At 43.1% G+C, this 24,166-nt stretch overlaps 1 protein-coding gene and 1 long non-coding RNA gene across 2 annotated transcripts in view; one reads left to right on the forward strand and one right to left on the reverse strand.

The window, feature by feature from the left end:
- The window catches only part of LOC137360195 (probable G-protein coupled receptor 139), a 36,536-nt gene extending 18,409 nt beyond the window's left edge, over positions 1 to 18,127 (reverse strand). The window contains exon 1 of the mRNA XM_068025736.1: positions 17,989 to 18,127. Coding sequence (XP_067881837.1) covers positions 17,989 to 18,127 — 139 coding nt within the window. The remainder of the gene's footprint in view (positions 1 to 17,988) is intronic.
- LOC137360196 (uncharacterized) lies at positions 2,329 to 7,686 on the forward strand. Its single transcript, XR_010971753.1, has 3 exons — positions 2,329 to 2,368; positions 4,555 to 4,590; positions 7,573 to 7,686. It is a non-coding gene; the product is annotated as an uncharacterized lncRNA (long non-coding RNA).
- Positions 18,128 to 24,166: the final 6,039 nt, after the last annotated feature.

Here is a 24,166-nt window from a genome sequence, read left to right on the forward strand (position 1 = left end):
TGAGTGTAGTCTGGAAAACCAGGTGGTCATACATCCTCATCCTAAATATAAAACGGCAGAATCAAAATGTGGGTTTAATGCCACTGTAAATTACACCATGGAGACTAGGAAAGCATTGTCAGAGCTAACCCATGTGGCCTATATGGGAAAGGGGAGATATTGCTTAACCACCACAGCGAAGGAGTACCAATATGGACATAAACAGACTTGGCCGGTGAGCAACAGTACATTTTGGTTCATCCCACAAATGCCAACCCGAGTAGGGAAGATGGAGTTGGTACAGATACATAAGCAAAAGACAGAAACAATAACTGTGACAGAAAGTATTAAGGAGGATTTGACTATTCAGCCATTGCCCACACGCTTGGGTAAAGAGAGACAGCAGCTAGAAGTCATTGCTGTAGTGTAATACAATTTGGAACAATAGTCGAAGATGCAACAAGATGAGATTGACAAGATAAATGATTCTACCTGGCAGGATGGCAGGAGGACTTATGGAACTGGGGGTCAGACGTGCAGATACACCCCTGGTTTAGAATTATCTCCCATGTCCTGATAGTGGTTTTGGGTATCATGGTGTTATATGTGACCTACTTAAATTGGCAACTTTAGAAATTAATTGGGCGATGTAAGAGGATGTATGAACACAGGTTGGACAGCTACCCGAAAAAGCAATCTGTATTCGAACTTACTCTATAAATGGATAGGCAATTAGTTATGCCACACAAGGGTAAATGTATAACCTATTCATATATTGTTAAAATGAATTAGTGAAAGATCAGTATACTCTAAGAATGAAATTGCGACTGTATTATGTTCGCACAATTGATTGATTATGTAATAGTGATGTTTAAATTGTGCTTTCTTCAATATTACACTGCTTATGCTTTTGCTTTGCAAATGAAATTGTAATTGTACAAGTGTATCACCTTTTATGTTGTAAGAAAGTAGTTGAAGCCCCTGCAAAACTTATGCCTTGACAGAGTTCCCGCAGGCCCCTCTTATGGCACAAGCAGGCAACGTATTGAGTGCGACCCCTCTGGGTGTTGAAGGCTGTTTCCAGACAAATAGAGACCATTAAAGGCACCTAGGTGGGATCAAGGGATTGACTTTTTAAAATGTTTTGAAGAATCGAAGGGGGGACTGTAAGAACAGAATTTAGCTTTTATAATTTTTAAGAACAGAATTACATGGGAACATTTAAGATGAAACAATTAATCAGTCATGTATTGCTAACACGCTAGCTCCAGTGCTGTAGGGAGGGACAGCTTATCAGAAATGACTTCATAACTTCAGGTCTGCAGAGGCAACTTGGCCTTGCAGCTGGTACAGCGAGAGAGCGAGACATTGTACTTCAACAGCACTCTTCTTATCACCCAGACATGACAATCCTAGGGAAAGGCTAGAATGAAAAACATACCGACCAGGCTAATACACGCCCCCTTGTTAGAGGGTGGCTCAGCCTACCCTTCAGATTCAGCAGTTGCTGAGTTTTTTATATTTGCTTTTATATTATACTGTTTAAATGTTATTTGAGTAAATAGATCCATATAATCCTAGTGAATATATATAATCATATATAAGTTGATCAGTAGAGAGAAGGTTATCATAGAATGATAAAAGGGGGGAATGTGGAAGTGAGCAGAACGACATGGCACTATGCTAGATGCGAAATATAGCCAAGTTAGGAGTAGTCACTTTGTTGAGCTCTGATGAAATGATTTAAAGCTTGAGAAACTGCAATGAAATAGTTAAAAGTAAAGGCTGAGAGTGTGAGATCGTATAAACTTACAGGCACTGGTAATTGCAAGGACATTTGTTCATTCATGACTTGATTGTGTAACTCCTTGTGGTTTGGAACAAATGGATTCCTGTGAGACATGCTGGCCATCCCTGTGTGAGTGATGATAAGGAATGAAAGGCCACACTATCACTGTATACTGTTGCTGCTTGGTGTTAGTTCATGATGTGACTTGATAGAGATTACAGGATCCCAGGACTTATGACAATTGTGGGAAGCAAAAGCAGTATCTGTGGGAATCAAAATCAGTATCTTGTTTCTAACTCTTCTTCCTTTGCTAATTGTCTTAATGTCTGTTTTCTTTTAATCTTGCTGGTACAAAACGATATTTTATTAGTAACAAGTATGTATTGAGAATGGAGTGTATTGTAACCTCAATAACAGATGTACTGCATGTCACCACGTGGGTGAAGTCGAATTGTACCGCACTGATTGGTTAAACAAGGAGGTGCAGCATGAATCTTAATGTATAAACAGTAGTACCTGTATCACAAACTTCACTTACTCTGGGGGGGGGGGGGGGGGGACCCGACAGACTCTGGTGGAGTCAGTGCCGCTGTTCTCAGAGTAAGTCCGCTGGCGACTGCGCAAATAAAGTAATCGATTTTACCTACACATCCGACTCGGTATATTTACTGAACCAGACTGAAGGCAAAAAGAACTCAGATTTACATTTTGGTGTCAGAAGTGGGATTTCAACAGACGACCGCCGATCATCAGCGAAATCAGAATCAGACTAGTAGAGGACGGAGAGAGAGGAAATGGGCCCCCGACGTGAGTAGTTGATGTGTGACTACGCCGGTTTTCCCCTGTCTCGTAGTCCGATAAAAGTTTGATCACTCGCTTATGGTCAGGTAAGATCGTCTGGACGAGATCAATGATCAGTCTGGTGGATTAGAAAAGATAAGGGTCAGTCGAAGTAGGTACGACTGAGGTTAAGGTTAAAGTAGGTCGTATTAAGCTACGGCTGAAGGTTGATTAAAGTCAGTGTCGTTTTAGAACGACTGACGCTCAGGTTCAGTCTGTTTCTTTAGAGGACGGCTGATGGGGACTGAGGTAGAATTAAAGTAGGTTGTATTGACTACGACTGAAGGGTGATTAAAGTCAGTGTCGTTTTAGAACGGCTGACACTCAGGTTTAGTCTGTTTCTTTAGAGGACGGCCGATGGGGACTGAGGTAGAATTAAAGTAGGTCGTATTGACTACGACTGAAGGTTAAAGTCGGTCGCGACTGAAGGTTATGCGAGGTTGTTTTAGAACGACTGAGATTATGGTTTTATTTTTTTATTGTGAGTAACTGTTTAGATAATTTGTAAGTAATAATAGTTTGTAATAATAGTTGTAATTATAGTTTGTGATAATAGTTGTGAATATGGGAAACTGTTTAGATAATCCAAGTGATCCATCCTGCCCATTACAAGTACTGTGTGATAAATATCCGGAGAAAGGGAAAGACTTCAGACAATTATCGGCAGCCTTAAATAAGAAATTAATAGACCAATGGCCCTTAGGGGGGACAAAAGATTTGGAAGTGACTAAAAAAAACCCAAGAAAAAATCTGGAAACAAAATAAAGGCAATAGGGCCAAAGAATTAATTGGATTATGGATACAATATTGTCAGGAGAAAAAAAATAGAATCCTCCTATCAAGTTGGCACGAAAACGCCCTCAAATTAGGAATACCGATTAGTGAAGGGGGAAACCAAAAGACTCTAAAAATTCCCTGTCCCATGTTCGTCTCCTTGTGTGTGGTTCGTCCTTTGTTTGTGTTACTGTGTCTATTCGTTTTCTTGTGTCATTTGTTTTCTTTCGTTTTAATGCTGCTTGATTCATAGAAAAGAACTAGGGTTTGAGAAAGTAGAGGAAGAATGGGCTTGACGGCTTGTAAGGAGGAAGGGTTGCCCCCGGGGACAAGTAAATCATGTCCTCTGGAGAAAGGCGACCCACGTCCGTTTGCCCCCTTGAGAAAGACGCAGAAGCGCCACGGTAACTATGTGTTTTAAAGATAGGTATGTTTTTGAGTAAAAACAAGTTACTGTGTCTTTGTTCTGTACAACTTGTGTTCTGTAAAACTGACTGTCGTTAACTCTTTGTTGTCTGGCCTTAATGATGAGAGAATGAGTCTGTTACTTTTTCTATTTTTACAAGTGTATATTTTGTGGGAACCTTGAGTCATGTTTTGGTTGTGAATTAGTTGAATCTGTGTGTGTTCCTTGACATCGGGACAAGGGAATTTTGAAAGAGATTTGGTATTTTGAATTCGTAACCCATTACAGAAATCAATTTTCAAAGTTGTTTGGTATTGAATGAGTGTGAAAAGTGATTGTTGAGTGTGTTCATTTCGATTTAGTGTTGTGCACCCAGGAATGGGATATAAAATTGAATTATATTTTAAGTTAAAATTTTATTTTGATTTTAAAAGCTGGTTTTGCAACTGTGAAAAGGCAATGAACAATTTTCTAAGAGATAAGCTTCAGCCTTGAAGGTCTGAAGATGTTTGGCAGAAATCCAATTTGAAGTTTACAACTCCTGCTTTAATTGGAGTTCCAGTTTAAAATCTGTTCTAGTTTTTTTGGAGTTTAAATTAAAGACATGTTTTACTGACTGTTTTAAGTAGCAAATGTTAGGAATTGGATATTGGTCTAATGGAGAGAAGGATAAACAAAGGAGATATAGGAAAGAAGAAGCTGATGTTAAATATTTTGTGTTAAGAATGTTAAATAACTTTTACTTTAGTTTTTGGTTTTATTACAGTCATTTGAAAAGGCGCCTGAAGAACAAGAAAATGACGTAATTTACCTATCTTTTAAAATAAGCACGTGCTATGCTGTTCTGTGTGTAGTTAATAAGTAGTATAAGTTAATAAGTCTGAATTGAATTAATACTATTAAGGTTAATTGACCTGTTTAAGTTGAAGAACAGGAAATTTCATTTGTTGCCACAATGAACTTTCAAGTTTATTATTTCATGTTTTGGAGGAGTCTTCGGTTCCGGACAGAGGACTCACTCATATAACATTGGCAGTTTTGATTTTAAATATTATTGCAGTGAATTGGAATTTGGAATCATCTTTGTTAAAAAAAATCATCCTTGGATTAGAAACCTCTTATAAAAGATGCCAAAAAAATCAGTTTGGAAACAATTGAAGTTTAATCTAAAATGCTGTCTATCCTGATGGAGATGGTTTCCTTTGAAGTTGATAATGTTACTAAAGATTTTGTTGTTTGAAAATCCTAAGGATAAAAAAAAACATTTAAAAAGGTGTTTAGTTCTTTTCCATTAAAAAAAGGGTTACGTAAAGCGACGCAGCGGAGAATGCTTTGCTCCGCCCCCTTGGAGACAAGCAAGAAATTAACCCTGCTGCAACCATCCTTATCAATGAGACAAAGTGCTTGAGAAGGAGAGATAGTTGCAAGCACTTCTGTCTTTAACGTACAAAACGTACAACCAAGTATGGGCATAAGAAATTGGAATCGATAAACTAAATTAAATTGATATGAGTGGTTATTTAAAGCATTCAAAGGGAAATTTACTGTTATTTGAATTTGGAATAATCTGAGATGTCAAAAATCCAGTTTAATTTGGCAAGTTATTTAAGGAATTAAAATGTCATCGAAGGTAAAAAAAAAACATAAACAATATACACTAATGTCTGGAATCAAATGGGAATGTTTGATTTCTGTTTTAAGGAATTATTAATATTAATTGTAAAGGTTCTCCAGGGCTCAAAATGAAATAGAATTATAATTAATGGGAATTGGCAATCAGATCTGGCTGATGCAAGCGCTAATAAAGGAATTCTGGGGATAAACAAATATTGAAATAAACAGCTAATTTCCAAGAAGCCTCGAATTTTACAGTGAATATCAGGAAAGTGTAGATAAGACTAGCAATTGATAGTTTTCTCTTGGAGCTATGAGTTTTTAAGAGAGCTACATTTGAAAGTCTGGCCATAACCAGAGACATCAGGACCCTGCAGGGGGAGGTAAGCAAAGATCTCAGATAGACACCACCAGCCGCCCCCCTTTTTCATCACCGCTGATATTTGATCTTTTGATAAGATCACCTGAGAGTTCAGAATATGTGGCATGACAGTGGAATACCAGTATAAGTGTGCAGATGTGATTTGTTATTTTGAAAGCAGCGGAAGCATTTGTGGCATTTTCAACTTCAAAGGCGAGCAACCCTAAGGATACCAAAAGGATTGAAAAAAAAATAGATTAAAATGGAGTGTGGTTTTTTTCCGATCACAGAAGGAAAAGGTTTTGTAACGTGACGCAGCTGAGACGATTTTGCTCCACCCCTTGAAAAAAAAGCCCCGCTGCAGCTGCTGTTTTTCCATTTAATCCACCACACAATTTTGCATTGCTGAGAGTAAAATTTATACATATTGGACATTGTTAAATTTTAAATTTCTAAATTGACAGATAGAATTGGACAAATTAACCCATTGGGTTCAGGGGCAGAGCCACAGTGGATTCTTTGTGGGTTGTTTTTAAGCAGGTGACGGCAGGCCATGTGAGAAATAAATGCCACGGCAAAAGATCCAGCAGCTTTGAGAATTTAAGACCTTAATTGCAGACATCAAATATCGCAGCATCTTTATCAATGAGACAATTTTCAGCATCTGCAGTATTTTGCTTTTATTTTAGTGGACAATTTAATCTACCAGGTGTGTCAGCTTTTGACAGCAAAGGCCCTCAAGGGACCTTTTGTGTCAAAATCATTGGGGGGGTGAACAAGGGAAAGAGCCAACAATCAAACCAGCATTCAAAATTTATCAAACGGACAACAAGCTCCAATCACCCCGATTACCCCCACATTTTAATTACTAACAAGTAAGGTTACGACCCAACAGCCACAAGTGACTGGTCTCGCTTGCCCAGCCTTGACTACAGAATGGACTTGCGATAATAAAAACTAATAAAATTGTATATGATAACATAAAACTTGAGTTGGTACTGGTAATATTGAATATCTCAGATATCCAGCTACCTGGCTGGTGCCCTAAGAACCGAGAGTTGTACAAGGTTACTGTAACAATTGCTGAAACAGGGGTTTGGTAATGAGGGAATAATAAAGTTAAAGAGACATAAACATAGCTTAGTGAATAACGCAGCCACTGTCCTTAATACGGGAACTTCAATTGTCAATACTATAGATTTTGAAAATGTGGACCAGAATGTTAGAACACTTAGTCAGCTACTAAAGGATATTTTGTAAAAGAAACAAAAAGGACAGAGTGGTGTAGCTAAAGTAGGAAAGACTTGATGAATACGGTAACAGGAAGGGTGATGAGACTGCCAAGGTATGACGTAGCAGGTAGTGAGGAAATAGGACCCGTAAGAGAAAGAGTTAAAGATTTGTGAAGGAGCTGTGCAGACAACTGCATAAGGTGAGGCAGGAGGTTCTATCGAAACATGATAGAGGAACAGACAAAGGTGCCTGTTGTGGGAGACAAAGTAATGGTAAAGGGAAGGGCCGATAGAAATACATGGTACCAACTAAAAAAATATATAATCAAGGGAATAATGGTAGTATTAATAGGCATTTGGACTATTATTAGATGGGTTACTAATCGGCCAAGGATTGTGGGGAACGAATCCTGAGTACAACGGGACCATATAGATAATTTCAAAAGAGTAGAGATGATAAGAATATAAATTAACTCCTGGATTCCCCAGGACATGTTCGGTCCCCACAGGTAGACATGTATCCCTCATCGGGGGATACTCACAACATGGACAAGTACTAACACCTGGTGACCACCAGGGCAGTGTGTTTAAATTACAGATATAACCACTAGTGGCGTATGGCAAAGAACCGGACTGCAGTGGCTGTGGGGCCTGATACTAATATCCGGAGAGGAAGAACAAAGACCCGGTAATGGATGCACAACGGATTAATGAAAGGAATATTGATATGCACTATATGAACTATGGGGCATTGCACAACATGTTGGATGGGAAGTGTGTACGGTGTTCCACAGATGACCGTGCTAACTGCGTGATCAGACAGAAAGGGGAAGGGGTAACTGAGAGCTGTGTCTTTGGAATTATTTGTGCCCCTCCCATTGGGCAACAGATGATAAGGAAAGTTGAAAGGAACATGGATGTGTGTGGGTACATCGAGCCCAGGGGAAGCGTTGTATGATAATGTTAAACATGAGATTGTGCCTGCCCTGGACAATATCTCAAATGCCGGGATATTGTACGGAACAGGCAAGAAATATAATAGTGTATTAAGTAAGATTGTAATGCAGCAGGCTGCTGATGCCATGGGTGCCACCAGATTTAGAGGCCAGGATCAGCTTTATAGAACAAAGAGTGGGATAGTTAATGACGTTGCTACCAGATTCAATACCGGTGCCTCCATAGTAAAATACAGTTAATACTGGCCACAATATGGGGCATACTAGCTTGCCATTCATACAGGCGCTATGTGCAGCGAAGGAGGATGAAAACCAGAGCAAAGGCAAGGGAGACAATTTCTCTACCTAGAAATATTATTTTAGTAACCAGTAACATATAATATTAGTGAACAGTGACATTTCAAATAATGAGAGTGTTTGTAGTACATACAGTTTGTGAATGTTAGAACAAATTCGAGAAAATTCGAGGCAAATTGATGCAAGACAGGTGCCAGTTTGGATCAATGACACCCAGTTGGAATACTTAACTAGTCACACACATGATAAAATTACCAGGTGCCAAATCAGAAAACTTAAAGTATGGAAAGATCAGGAATGTGTAAATACAGGATCTATGAGTATTGGAGTAGTGTTGGGAATACCTGTAATTCTGAGAGATAAGTTAGGGATGCAATTATACAAAGTAGAAAATACAGGAGTGATAAGTGGAAAGATTACATAAAATACAATGATATTTTACCCTATGTTATGGAAATTGGAAAAGAAAAAGAGGTAATTGGAACAATATTGTCCATTGTCTGAGTGTAGTCTGGAAAACCAGGTGGTCATACATCCTCATCCTAAATATAAAACGGCAGAATCAAAATGTGGGTTTAATGCCACTGTAAATTACACCATGGAGACTAGGAAAGCATTGTCAGAGCTAACCCATGTAGCCTATATGGGAAAGGGGAGATATTGCTTAACCACCACAGCGAAGGAGTACCAATATGGACATAAACAGACTTGGCCGGTGAGCAACAGTACATTTTGGTTCATCCCACAAATGCCAACCCGAGTAGGGAAGATGGAGTTGGTACAGATACATAAGCAAAAGACAGAAACAATAACTGTGACAGAAAGTATTAAGGAGGATTTGACTATTCAGCCATTGCCCACACGCTTGGGTAAAGAGAGACAGCAGCTAGAAGTCATTGCTGTAGTGTAATACAATTTGGAACAATAGTCGAAGATGCAACAAGATGAGATTGACAAGATAAATGATTCTACCTGGCAGGATGGCAGGAGGACTTATGGAACTGGGGGTCAGACGTGCAGATACACCCCTGGTTTAGAATTATCTCCCATGTCCTGATAGTGGTTTTGGGTATCATGGTGTTATATGTGACCTACTTAAATTGGCAACTTTAGAAATTAATTGGGCGATGTAAGAGGATGTATGAACACAGGTTGGACAGCTACCCGAAAAAGCAATCTGTATTCGAACTTACTCTATAAATGGATAGGCAATTAGTTATGCCACACAAGGGTAAATGTATAACCTATTCATATATTGTTAAAATGAATTAGTGAAAGATCAGTATACTCTAAGAATGAAATTGCGACTGTATTATGTTCGCACAATTGATTGATTATGTAATAGTGATGTTTAAATTGTGCTTTCTTCAATATTACACTGCTTATGCTTTTGCTTTGCAAATGAAATTGTAATTGTACAAGTGTATCACCTTTTATGTTGTAAGAAAGTAGTTGAAGCCCCTGCAAAACTTATGCCTTGACAGAGTTCCCGCAGGCCCCTCTTATGGCACAAGCAGGCAACGTATTGAGTGCGACCCCTCTGGGTGTTGAAGGCTGTTTCCAGACAAATAGAGACCATTAAAGGCACCTAGGTGGGATCAAGGGATTGACTTTTTAAAATGTTTTGAAGAATCGAAGGGGGGACTGTAAGAACAGAATTTAGCTTTTATAATTTTTAAGAACAGAATTACATGGGAACATTTAAGATGAAACAATTAATCAGTCATGTATTGCTAACACGCTAGCTCCAGTGCTGTAGGGAGGGACAGCTTATCAGAAATGACTTCATAACTTCAGGTCTGCAGAGGCAACTTGGCCTTGCAGCTGGTACAGCGAGAGAGCGAGACATTGTACTTCAACAGCACTCTTCTTATCACCCAGACATGACAATCCTAGGGAAAGGCTAGAATGAAAAACATACCGACCAGGCTAATACACGCCCCCTTGTTAGAGGGTGGCTCAGCCTACCCTTCAGATTCAGCAGTTGCTAAGTTTTTTATATTTGCTTTTATATTATACTGTTTAAATGTTATTTGAGTAAATAGATCCATATAATCCTAGTGAATATATATAATCATATATAAGTTGATCAGTAGAGAGAAGGTTATCATAGAATGATAAAAGGGGGGAATGTGGAAGTGAGCAGAACGACATGGCACTATGCTAGATGCGAAATATAGCCAAGTTAGGAGTAGTCACTTTGTTGAGCTCTGATGAAATGATTTAAAGCTTGAGAAACTGCAATGAAATAGTTAAAAGTAAAGGCTGAGAGTGTGAGATCGTATAAACTTACAGGCACTGGTAATTGCAAGGACATTTGTTCATTCATGACTTGATTGTGTAACTCCTTGTGGTTTGGAACAAATGGATTCCTGTGAGACATGCTGGCCATCCCTGTGTGAGTGATGATAAGGAATGAAAGGCCACACTATCACTGTATACTGTTGCTGCTTGGTGTTAGTTCATGATGTGACTTGATAGCGATTACAGGATCCCAGGACTTATGACAATTGTGGGAAGCAAAAGCAGTATCTGTGGGAATCAAAATCAGTATCTTGTTTCTAACTCTTCTTCCTTTGCTAATTGTCTTAATGTCTGTTTTCTTTTAATCTTGCTGGTACAAAACGATATTTTATTAGTAACAAGTATGTATTGAGAATGGAGTGTATTGTCACCTCAGTACAGATGTACTGCATGTCACCACGTGGGTGAAGTCGAATTGTACCGCACTGATTGGTTAAACAAGGAGGTGTAGCATGAATCTTAATGTATAAACAGTAGTACCTGTATCACAAACTTCACTTACTCTGCGGGGGGGGGGGGGGGGGGACCCGACAGACTCTGGTGGAGTCAGTGCCGCTGTTCTCAGAGTAAGTCCGCTGGCGACTGCGCAAATAAAGTAATTGATTTTACCTACACATCCGACTCGGTATATTTACTGAACCAGACTGAAGGCAAAAAGAACTCAGATTTACAAAGGCATATGGGATACTTGCCTTTATTAGCCGAGGCACAAAATATAAGAGCAGGGAGGGTATGATAGAGCTGGATAAAATGCTAGTTCGGCCACAGTTGGTGTACTGTGACAGTTCTGGACGCCACACTATAGGAAGGATGTGCTTTCACCGGAAAGGGTGCAGAGGAGTTTCACCAAGAATCCTGCCTGGGCAGGAGAATTGCAGATATGAAGAGAGACCGGATACGCTGTTTCTTATTTTCTTTACAGCAGAGAAGGCTGAGGAGGGACCTGATAGAGGTACACACAATAATGAGGGGAATATACTGGGTAGATAGGAAGAAAACTGTTTCTTTCCCATTGTGGAGGTGTCAATAACCATGGGCTATAGACTCAAGGTAACAGCTAGGAGGTTTATTGGGGATTTGAGGGGGGAAATCACACAGAGAGTGGTTGGAAACTGCAACACACCGGCTGAAGTTGTGGTAGAGGCAGGGATCCTCACAACAATCTAGAAGTATTTAGATAAGCTCTTAAAACGCAATATCAAAAAGGGCTACGGAAAAAGCGCTGGAAAATTGGATTAGAATATATAGGCTTGATGGCCAGTGCAGACACGGTCGGTCGAAGGGCCTGTTTCTGTGATGTATAGGACTTGAACACACTCTTACCCCCGTGGATGTGGTCACGAACTTCATGACAGTAACTGGTGAGCAATAACCTGCTCACTGATGGTCAGTTTGGGTTCTGCCAGGGCTAGTAAGCCTCATTACAGCCTTTGGCCAAACATGGACGAAAGTGCTGAGCTCAAGAGGTGAGGTGAGAGTGACGGCCCTTGACATCAAAGCAGCATTTGACCGAGTATGGTATCAAGGAGCCCTCGTAAAATTGAAGTCAATGGGAATCAGGGATAAAACTGTTCACTGGTTGGCGTCGTACCTAGCACAAAGGAAGATGGTTGTGAATGTTGGAGGTCAATCATCTGAACACCAGGACATCATGCAGGAGTTCCTCAGGGTAGTGTTTTGGCCCAGCCATCTTCACCTGCTTCATTAATGACCTTCCTTCAATCATAACCTCAGAAGTGGGTTATTCGCTGATGATTGTACAATGTTCAGAACTATTCACGACTCCTCAGATACTGAAGCAGTCACTTTAGAAATTCAGCATGAGCTAGACAATATCCAGGCTTGGGCTGAAGTGGCAAGTGGCATTCACGCCACACAAGTGCCAGACAGTGATCATCTCCAACAAGAGAGAATCTAAGCATCTCTCTCGACTGTCAATGGCATTATCATCTTTGAATCATCCACTATCAACATTCGGGGGGTTACCATTGACCAGAAACTCAACTAGATTAGCCATATCAATACCGTGGCTACAAGACCAGGCCAGAGGCTATTCTGTGGCGAATAACTCACCTCATGGCTCTCCAAAGTCTGACCAACATCTACAAGGTGCAAGTCAGGAGTATGATGGAATAGTCTCCACTTGCCTGGACGTGTGCAGCTCAAACAAAGCAGCCCGCCTAAAATTCACTAAAATTCACTCCCTCCGCCATCGACGCACAGTGCGAGGAGTGTGTACCATTTACAAGAGGCATTATGGCAACGCACCATGGCTCCTTAGACAGCACCTTCCAAACCGCGTCCTCTACCACCTAGAAGGACAAGGGAAGGAGATGCATGGGAACACCACCACTGACAAGCCATACATCATCCTGACTTGGAATTATATCGCTGTTCCTTCACTGTTGCCGGGGCAAAATCCTGGAACTCCCTTGGAAACAGCAATGTGGGTGTAGCTATGCTATATGGACTGCAGCGATTCAAGAAGGCAGTTCACCAAGACTTTGTCAAGGGCAATTATTGATGGTTAATAAATGCTCTCCTAGCCAGCCACACCGCCATCCCAGGAACGAATTTAAAAAGCACGAGCAGACCCAGCCGAAATACAGCGTCTGGTGGCCATTGCCTGAGCTTCCAATGTAGCACAGGCGGCAGACATCCAACGTGGAAGCTCATACTGAGGTCATGAGATCCATGCTTGCTGCCATGCAGGATCAGACTTCTGCCATCAGGGCTGTGAATCTAAGAGCTCAAAGGGATTTGCAGGCTGTCCCAGCAGTACAGCAATCTGTGATCCAGTAGATTACTAGGATTGCTAAATTGTCGTCACGTGGGCTCTTTGGAGCATGAACCTGCTGTTCTCTCTCAGGATGTCAGCCTGTTCTCCCTTCATTGCCACTCCACCAGTGTCCTTGCTGCTGCCCGTCAGCCAGCCCAGGCTGCAGCTGCCCATGCTGAGGTGGTGCAGTCCGAATCTGGGACTTCAAGGCCCAAAGCTGCTCGAAGGCATCCTGCAAGGCAAACTGCAGTGAAAGTCAGTAGGCTCCCACCAGCCGTGCTGCAGCCACTGGGGAAGAACGAGGCAAGTTGAGGGAACGCACAAGGTAGACAGTAAGGGAATAAACGAAGGTGAATAGGTCAATTTTGTTTGTACAATTGGACGTGTTGTTGGATAAAGATATTAATAAATATGTTTTTGTTGGTGGTCGTTTTTATTGCAGGATAGTGACCAAAGGGATGCTGTGATGGGTGTAACAGTGAAGAGTGGGGGATTCATGTTGCTGAGGCAAGTTATCCGATGGGAACTGGAATCTTAGCAGGCACTCTCCGACAGGCTGTCTGCGTCAAAGGTGCGCAGGAGCTATTCTTCCTGCCTTCTCTTCCTTCTCCTCTGGTGGCCTCCGGATTCCTGGCAGCAATGCCTCTGTCCCCGTGATGGTGATGATATAAAGGGTGCAGCAGAACATCATGAACTTGGACACTTGCTCCAGTGTGTATTGGAGGACTCCCCCCGGAGCGGTTCAGACATCGGAAGCATTATTTCATGATTCCAGGATCTTTCTGGTGGCTACATTGCTCACGTTCTACACGTGGTTGGTCAGTAGTAGGGGTGTAGAGGGAGGGGAGTTTGTGGAGATAAGAGGTCATCAGCCGTGTATAGAGGGGGTAGCCTTCTCCTCCAGGAAGCCACATTCTGTTTCTCTATGGAGGGATGAAGATTATGGAACTGGCTGTCTGTTTCACAATGCTTGCACATTAACAAGAACATAAACTTTGGGGCAGTAGTAGGGCAGTTGGCTCCTCAAGACTGCTCCACTCTTTAATACCATCACGGCTCATCTGATTGTGGCTTTAACTCCATTTTCCTGCTGGTCCCCAATAACCCTTGACTCCCTTGTTGATCAATGGAGTGAGAGTTCGCTCTGCACCGCTCTCCCTTGCCATGGGGACCCTATGGAGTCGCCTACACCACCGTAAATCCCACGATCCTGACAAAGCCACGGGACCTCTCATTCTGCTCCTCCCTGCTGAGGGAAAGAATATATATTCTCCTAACCCAGCATAAATGGGCTCTGTCACCTAGCGGATAGATCGATGGACACCATACCGGGAGATGACGGATGTGTCACCCGCTCCTTTCTCGAAAGATCAAAATCCACAGAAGTTAAATGAAACTGTAACCTTAACGGCCACTGACAGCTTCGTCCTCATCCTGGTGTGAGGCTCCATGTTGTGTTGCAGGAGGTGCCACAGCTGTGTGACCACATCCTTATTGAATCAGAGTCACCTCACAGACTGCTCCTGGGTTAGGTGTAGGTAGGAGAATTGTTCTTGGTAAACCCGGGGTGGGTAGGGCAGAGCCCCCTTCCTCCTCCCTCTTTACAGAGCTTCCCCTCTCTGAAGCCTCTGTTCCACTTGTTGGTCATGTTACAGTCCCAGAGACTCTGTAACTTAAGTCCCCATATCTAGTACAGAGTTGAATCATCAAATCCTCTGGCCTCCCTGATCGTCTGCCTCCCTGAACGTCTGCAGCAGCTCACAACACAATCTATAATAAAAACATCCACAGTACCTCCATTAACTTCACAATAGCATACGTAAGTCAAAATCCCCTCACCTGTAAGTTGGATTCCTTGTCCTTGTCCTCAGGTTCAGTTGAGAGTAAGTAACACGGCGGTCAATGGACATGCACCGACTAAGTTTAGTTTAGTTTATTTTTGAGATACAGCACTGAAACAGGCCCTTCGGCCCACCGAGTCTGTGCCGACCATCAACCATCCATTTATACTAATCCTACACTAATCCCATATTCGTACCACATCCACACCTGTCCCTATATTTCCCTACCACCTAGGGGCAATTTATAATGGCCAATTTACCTATCAACCTGCAAGTCTTTGGCATGTGGGAGGAAACCGGAGCACCCGGAGGAAACCCACGCAAACACAGGGAGAACTTGCAAACTCCACACAGGCAGTACCCAGAATTGAACCCGGGTCGCTGGAGCTGTGAGGCTGCGGTGCTAACCAATGCGCCACTGTGCCGCCCCTAAGTTTGAAAGACGTGCAACAAAGTAGTTGGAATGGTCACTGACGTCAAATTGAGACGCCTCCTCACACCTTTTTTATTATTTTATGCGATGTGGGCATCACTGGCTCAGGCAGCATTTGTTGTTCATCCCTGATCGTCCTTGACAACTGAGCGACTTGCTAAGCCATTCCAGAGCGCAATTAAATGTCAACCACATTTCTGTTGTTCTGTAGTTACATGTAGGCCAGACCAGGTAAGGATGGCAGATTTCCTATCCTTAGCGATATTAGCGAACCTCCTGGGTTTTAACGTAAATTGATGATAGTTTCATGGCACTATTACTGAGACAAGATTTCAACTATAGACGTTTTATTAACTAATTTAATTAATTACAACCCACGAGCTGCCATGGTGGGATTTGAACTCCTGACCCCAGTGAATTAGCCCTGGCCTCTGGATTACTAGGCCAATCATATTACCACTATGCCATCAAACCGCTTAACATCATATGTATGGTCCTCCCAGGCTGGAGTACTGACAGTATAGCGTATTGTGCTGGTCCCCCAGTAGTGGCTGACAGTGTGGCTCGCATCATTTTATGGATCCAGGCTTCTTTATTGTTGGCACCAGTGGCACGGTAGGTCAAAAACCACTGCCAACTGCGACAGATCCTTGAAAGCAAAGTTTTGCAGGAATATGGAGATGGACAGGTGACATTAAGGCAGCATTTGACCAAGTATGGCATCAAGGAGCCCTGGCAAAACTGAAGTCAATGGGAATCAGGGGGAAAATTCTCCGCTGGCTGGAGTCATACCTAATGCAAAGGAAGATGATTGTGGCTGTTGAATATCAATGCTCTGAGCTCCAAGATATCACTGCAGGGGACCCTTATGATAGTGTCCTAGGCACAACCATCTTCAGCTGCTTCATCAATCATAATGTCTGAATTTGGGCTGTTAACCGATGATTGCACTATGTTCAGCACATTGACGACTCCTCGGATACTGAAGCAGTCCATGTAGAAATGCAGGAAGACCTGGACTTATCAGCTTGGGCTGATAAGTGGCAAGTAACTTCCGCCCCAAACAAGTGCCAAGCAATGACCATCTCCAACAAGAGAGAATATAACCACCTCCCCTTGACATTCAATGGTTTTACCATCGTTGAATCCCCCACTCTCAACATCCTAGGGGCTAGCGTTGACTAGAAACTGAACTGCAGTAGCCATCTAAATACCATAGCTACAAGAGCAAGTCTGAGGCGAGGAATCCTGCGGCGAGTAACTCATCTCCTGACTCCCCAAAGACTGTCCAAAATCTATAACACACAAGTCAGGAGTGTGATGGAATATTCTGCACTTTCCTGGATGGGTGTAGCTCCAACAACACTCAAGACGCTCGACACAATCCAGGACAAATCATTCCACTTGATTGTCACCCCATCCGCAAATATTCACTCACTCCACCTCTGACGCACATTGGCAGCATTGTGTACCATCTACAAGATGCACCGCAGCAACGCACCAAGTCTCCTTAGACAGCACTTTCAAAACCCTCGACCTCGACCAACGAGAACGACAATGGCAGCAAATGCAAGGGAACACCACCACCTGCAGGTTCCCCTCCAAGTCACACACCATCCTGACGAAGAACTATATCGCCCTTCCTACACTGTCGCAGGGTTAAAATCCTAGAAATCAATTCCTAACAGCACGGTAGGTGTGCCCACCCCACATAGACTGCAACGGTCAAAGAAGGCAGCTCACCACCATCTTCTGAAGGGTAATTAGGTCTGGGCAATAAATGCTGGCTTAGCCAGGGACGCCCACATCCCATGAAGGAATTTTTTTAAAAGGATGAGGGTATTTGGAGGGGTGAGACCACGGAGAGATTCAAACACAAGAATGAGAATATTACAATTGGGTTGCTGCCAGACTGGGAACCAATGTAGATCAGTGAGTAGAGGGGTGATGAGTGATTCGGATTTGTTGTGAGTTGGGATGCAGGCACCAGAGTTCTGCACGGGCTGTGGTCTATGAGGTGTGTAGCTGGTGACCGGGATAGAATTGGAATGATCAAATATCGATTGAACAAAGGTATGGAAGAGGTTTATGCAACAGCTCTGCTGAGGCAGAGGTGGTGACGAGCGGTATTGCAGAGCTGTTAGGACGCAGGGTAAGTGATGGAGACAATCTGAGGATGGACTCAGCTCAGCATTGACTAGATACCAGAAGTTGTAAACAGACTGGTTGAGCTCCACAGAGAAGGATGCAGATTGTGGATAAAGAATGGTGTTTGTGATGGAGACTGAAGATAGTAGCTTCAGTCTTCCCATGACTTAAATGAACGAACATTAATTCAATGAAATATAGTTTCTAGATCTAATAGTTGGATACAGAGACTTACCGGGCACACCAACAATAGCGAGGATTGGATAGTAAATCGCCTGAATCATCTTCAGTACATAAAAGATCCGGTCATCTAATTTTACCCAATAATAATCTGCAATAAAATAGTAAAACCAATGGGATAAACTCCTGTCCATTATTGTCACATTCCAATCGATTGTCCTCAGATTCTGGCCCATTGTTGTAACATTCCAATGTCTTGTTTCCAGATTCTGATCCATTATGTAACATTCAAATCTATTGTGCTCAGATTCTGATCTGGCCTATCACTCTCGCTGGAGCTTCTAATCTCTGTTAGTACCGGGGTTGATGTTCCCACTGACACTATGGAATGACACAATGAAAGTTATTTCTTATTAAGAGAAGAGAAAATCCCTCCAGTGACACAATTAGGGTCCATGGAGACTGATGTTAATCACGATCACTAAACAAACAGGTTCGGTTAACTACTTTCAAGCGAACATTTTTTTCTGTATTTTAATAAAGTAGAACATTTACCTATTCTGGATGAGATGTATGAGGAATGCTGAAGGAAGGAATGGTGGAAAAAGCAGATGCACTGTCCAGACTTTTCAATACTCCTTGGATATGGGAGTGGTGACAGAGGACTGGAGGTTGTAAATGTTGCATCCTCTTTATAAAAGGAGAGACTGAATTAACCCTGCAGTTTCAGTCTAACATCTGTGGCAGTAAATTTCTAGACACTATAAACCTGCACTAAATAGATCTTGCTTGGAAGAACGTGGGTGAATAAATGACAAGCAGCATGATAGATTATTGGCAAAGCATGTCTGATAAACTTGATAGGGTTCTTTGATAATGTAGCAGCGAGTGTTTATGAGGGTAGTGTGGTTAGTTGTATGTCTAAGGATTTTCAAAAGTCCTCTGATGATATGGCATTTCATACACTTGTTCGGAAAAATGAAAGTCACGGTTTAATGGGACAGTGATAGTGTGAATATGATGCTGAATCAGGGACAGAAAGTAGAGCGAAATGGTGAAAAGTTATTTTACAGATTGGTTGTGGAGGGTGGAGTATACAGTGCGGTTCCCCAGGGTACATAGGAAAATAGGAGTAGGAGTAGGCCATTCAACCCATATAGCCTGCTCTACCATTCAATACAATCATGGCTGATCATCCACTACAATGTTTTTATTTCCACATTATCCTCATATCCCTTTATGTCACTGGCATTTGGAAATTTTTCAATCTCTGCTTTAAACATAGTAAATGACTGAGCTTCCACAGACATCTGAGGCAGAGAATTCCAAATATTCACAAGCGTCTGAGGAAAAAAAACATATTTTCATATATCTACTAAGTGGCTTCCCCTTAGACACCTTAACCAGGTGGAACATCTGAGCTGTATCTACCCTGTCTATCCCTTTAAGTATTTCATAGGTTTCAATGAGATCGTCTCTCATTTTTCGAAACTCCAGAGAATACTAGCCCAGCTTACTAACCTTTCTTCACAGGACAGGCCCGCCATCCCAGCAACAAGTCTTGTGAAGCTTCGTTGCACTCCCTCTATGGCAATAATATCCTTCCTAGGGTAAGGCAACCAAAATCAAACACTGTACTCCAGGTGCTGTCTAACCAAGATTCTATTCAACTGAAGCAAGACTTCACTACTCCTGTACTCAAATCCTCTTGTAATAAAGGCTACAATACCATTAGCCTTCCTAATTGCTTGCTGCACTTGCATGTTAGCTTTCAATGACTTATTGACAAGGGCACACAAGTGCCTTTGTCCTTCTCCATTTTCTAACCACTTACCATTTAACAAATACACTGGACATCATTTCCTCCTGTCAAACTGCATAATATCAATTGTTTCCACCTTATATTCCATGTGACATATCCTTGCCTACTCCCTGCACTGGATTTTATTAGCATGCCGCCCATCACAGAGACACGCTTTAAAATCTGTGACATACCAACTCTGAGCACCACCCGCCGAGCCCTTGCAATATTACATGCGGGGGCTCATAACCATTATGGTGATGCGCTGCCGAGCTCCCTCACCACCCACCATAATACTGGGCAGAGGCGGGGCATCCATCGCAGTGACGAACCTTTTGACAGCTGTACATCATGTGTATGCACTATATTTAAAGCCCCCCAGCACTTAATTCCTGGCACCCTTCAAAGAAATTCTTCCCTCACTGTTGAAGAGTGGGGCGGCTGTCAATCTGGCAGCAAAGCAGAAAGTGCTGGGGAGACTCAGCAGGTCAGGCAGCATCTGTGGAGAAAGAAACATCGTTAATATGACCAAGTTCACAGACTTGAAAATTAACTCTGCTTCTCTCTCCAAAGATGCTGTCAGACCTGTTTAGTTTCGCCATAACTTTCTGCTTTGCTGCCACAAACATACCTTGCTGTGCCCCACTATCCTGTAAAGTTGTGATCCTCTTCTTCCACTCAAGTGTTACATTCCTTCTTGTCCTGCACTGGGTGAATAATCTGAATGTTGCACATGCCAGGGCGTGAGACGTAATTGTATCATATATGGCAAATACACAACAGAAATAAAACCATAATGGAAGAATATCGACATACTATGGGCTTTAATCATCTGACTATGAAAAGACACTGACTATTATGCATTTGAAATCGGTATTCATTTCTCTGCTGACCGTTCTATGAAAAGACATATCACACCAATTAAAGGATCGGTTCAAACAACCAGGAAAATATGTTTATATTCTGGGTGCATCGGCAGCTAGAAATATTACATCAATAATTTTGATTAGCTGCTGCAGAAGCAAAGTGTACGTTAACACGTGATGATCTGTCCGAGATGATAAACGATAACAACAGTACAGGTTTCCTCAGCAGTCCTGCATTGGTTTTCAAACATGTGCAAGAAGAACCTTGCAGCCAGAAATTAGAGCAATTACACTGTGGAATCACCTTTGCATTTAAAGGATCAGAGCAAAAGCTGAAGACGGCAGAGGGGTACAATAGGGTGGCCCTACCGTTCAGCAAAGCTTCTCTGGTCACTGTCCTCCAGGCTGTGCGGGCAAGGCGGGATGTAATTTTCCACAGCGATGGTAATAAGAGGCCTTCCCGCCTGACCAAGGCAGCCTAACTGGAGATGGCACAGAAGGTGAGTAGTTTCGGGGCCATCCCGCATCAAAGGGTCCAATTCCAGAAGAGGGAGAACAAGCACTCCCCCAGCCAGCTGGGGTTCTCTATGCCTCATGTACAAAGGTGGCGACCATCAAAGTCAGCCACAGCCAAACGCAATCATATCAGCAACCTTCCTACAGCCAGGCTGCCAGCAGAGAGGTGGCACCACGTAGGAGCATCCACAAGCATCTCCAAAAACAACATGACACAAATGGGTCTGCACGCGTGAAGAAAAGTTCAGAAAGGCTGAAATCAAAGTCTTCTTCACTAAAATGTGTGTTGCTTTTACTGTGTGAACGAAGTGTGCCAACGATCGTGTCTCCTCGCACTACATCATTGGCTTTTCAGAACTGCCAATGTATGGAATAACATCACTGTCTTTTCAGTATTACTCCTGTGCGTTTCCACGGATACAATAACATGGACAGTGGCTCAATATGCTGCTCCCAGTAATGGTAGATGCAAAAATGTTGCATCTGCGAACTGCTGCACAACAGGGTGCCGTGTGTTTTCCTGAGCCCATGGTAGTTCCTATGGTGTGGAGAACCTTTGATCAAGAAGGCACTGCTCTATATCCCTAGCTAGCTGCTAGCCTTGCATGGGGCGCCTGAATGATATTTGTCCTCCCAAGCGCCTTTCCTATCGTAGGTTTCAGCGTCCTCATAAGCCGAGCAGGAATCCTGCTGAAATCTCTCCTAATCATGTCAGGCCTCTCCCCTATTGGGTGCATAGTTGTGCACAAAATAGCGAGCATCAAAGAAAGGCGATGCCCTTTTCGGCCCGGAGGACAGGACATTACCCTATTTATCTAGGCATTGAAAGTGCTTTTTCAGCATGCAGATGGCCTGTTCAATAGTGGCTGTTGTCGCTCAGCGGCAGGCATTGTGTTACCCGTCTGCAGCAATGGCGGGGTCTCTCACTGCTGTCAGAAGGCTTGTCTGCTAGGAATAGCCTATGTCTGCAAGAAAGCACCCCTCTGTCTGAGCCAGTTCACTGAACAGCAGCAGCAGCTGGGACTGGCGCAAGACCCATGTGTCCTGGCAACTGCCTGAGAGGAGGGCCTGGTTTTGCCTGAAGCGTACCCGCTGATCACATACCAGATTCAGCTACATTCAGAGGGTTCCTTTTATGGTGACGTCTGCACGGGATGGCATGGTGGGAGGCTCGCTGGCCACATGGGTGCAGTGTATGAACCCTAAAACCTTTGGTGTCTGGCAATGGTGCCAAAACGAATGGCCCTCTGGGACTGGCTATGAGGGTCCGTCCAGAAGTGGACTTACTCACTGACCCTCCACTACAGGACATCGGCAACCTCCCTGATGCAGTGGTGCAGTGCCGACTCTTTTATCTCCGCTGGGCTTCTGAAATCTGCAGAGGTGTCAAGCTTAAGAGCCACTGCCACTATGAGGACCACAGGCATAGGATGTAGAGCAAAGTCCATGGGCTTCAAGTTGACAAGGAGCTGGGCACAGCGACATGTCACCACCCTCTCTCCATGCGCAAATGCCTCTGACACTGGTGCTCTGACATCCACTGACATGTCATGTGGTGTCTGCAGAAGCGAGCAGTCCTTGGGGGATGCTGCTTACGACCGGGGGCCCCTACATAGAACATAGAAAGAACATAGAACAGCACAGCACAGGACAGGCCCTTCGGCCCACGATGTTGTGCCGAACCTTTAACCTACTCTAAGATCAAACTAACTACCTACTCTTCATTCTACTATCATCCATGTAACTATCCAAGAGTCGCTTAAATGTCCCTAATGTATCTGCTTCTACTACCACAGCTGGCAGTGCATTGCACGCACCCACCACTCTCTGTGTAAAGAACCTACCTCTGACATTTCCCCAAAACCTTCCTCCAAACACCTTAAAATTATGCCCCCTGGTGATAGCCCTTTCCACCCTGGGAAAAAGTCTCTGGCTATCCACTCTATCTATGCCTCTCATCATCTTGTACACCTCTATCAAGTCACCTCTCATCCTTCTTCGCTCTAATGAGAAAAGCCCTAGCTCCCTCAATCTTTCTTCGTAAGACATGCCCTCCAGTCCAGGCAGCATACTGGTAAATCTCCTTTGCAATTTCTCTAAATCTTCCAAATCCTTCCTATAATGAGGCGACCAGAACTGAACACAATATTCCAAGTGTGGTCGAACCAGGGCCTTATAGAGCTGCAGCATAACCTCACGGCTCTTAAACTCAATCCCCCTGTTAATGAAAGCCAACACACCATACGCCTTCTTAACAACCCTATCAACTTGGGTGGCAACTTTGAACGATCTATGGACATGGACCCCAAGATCCCTCTGTTCCTCCACACTACCAAGAATCCTGTCTTTAAGCCTGTATTCCGCATTCAAATTCGACCTTCCAAAATGAATCACTTCACACATTTCCAGGTTGAACTCCATCTGACACTTCTCAGCCCAGCTCTGCATCCTGTCAATGTCCCGTTGCAACATACAACAGCCTTCCACACTATCCATAACTCCAGCAACCTTCGTGTCTTCGGCAAACTTGTTAACCCAGCCTTCCACTTCCTCATCCAAGTCATTTATAAAAATCACAAAGAGCAGAGGTCCCAGAACAGATCCCTGCGGAACACCACTGGTCACAGAGCTCCAGGCTGAATACTTTCCATCTACTACCACCCTCTGAATTCTATGGGCCAGCCAATGTTGTATCCAGACAGCCAAGTTTCCCTGAATCCCATGCCTCCTTACTTTCTGAAAGAGCCTACCATGGGGAACCTTATCAAACGCCTTGCTAAAATCCATATACACCACATCCACTGTTCTTCCTTCATCAATGTGTTTTGTCACATCTTCAAAGAATTCAATATAGCTTGTGAGGCATGACCTGCCCCTTACAAAGCCATGCTGACTGCCTCTAATCAATATGGACTTCAATTGCCTGTTCATTTTGACCGCGGCGCATACAGATACTCAGAAGAAGCGCATCACACAACCGAAGATGAGACATACCCATTTGCATGTTATAAATGCAGTTGTTTCCTTCACGTAGGTTCTTGAACAGAAGG

Source organism: Heterodontus francisci, unplaced genomic scaffold (assembly GCF_036365525.1).
Source record: "Heterodontus francisci isolate sHetFra1 unplaced genomic scaffold, sHetFra1.hap1 HAP1_SCAFFOLD_537, whole genome shotgun sequence".
Lineage (NCBI taxonomy): Eukaryota > Metazoa > Chordata > Chondrichthyes > Heterodontiformes > Heterodontidae > Heterodontus > Heterodontus francisci.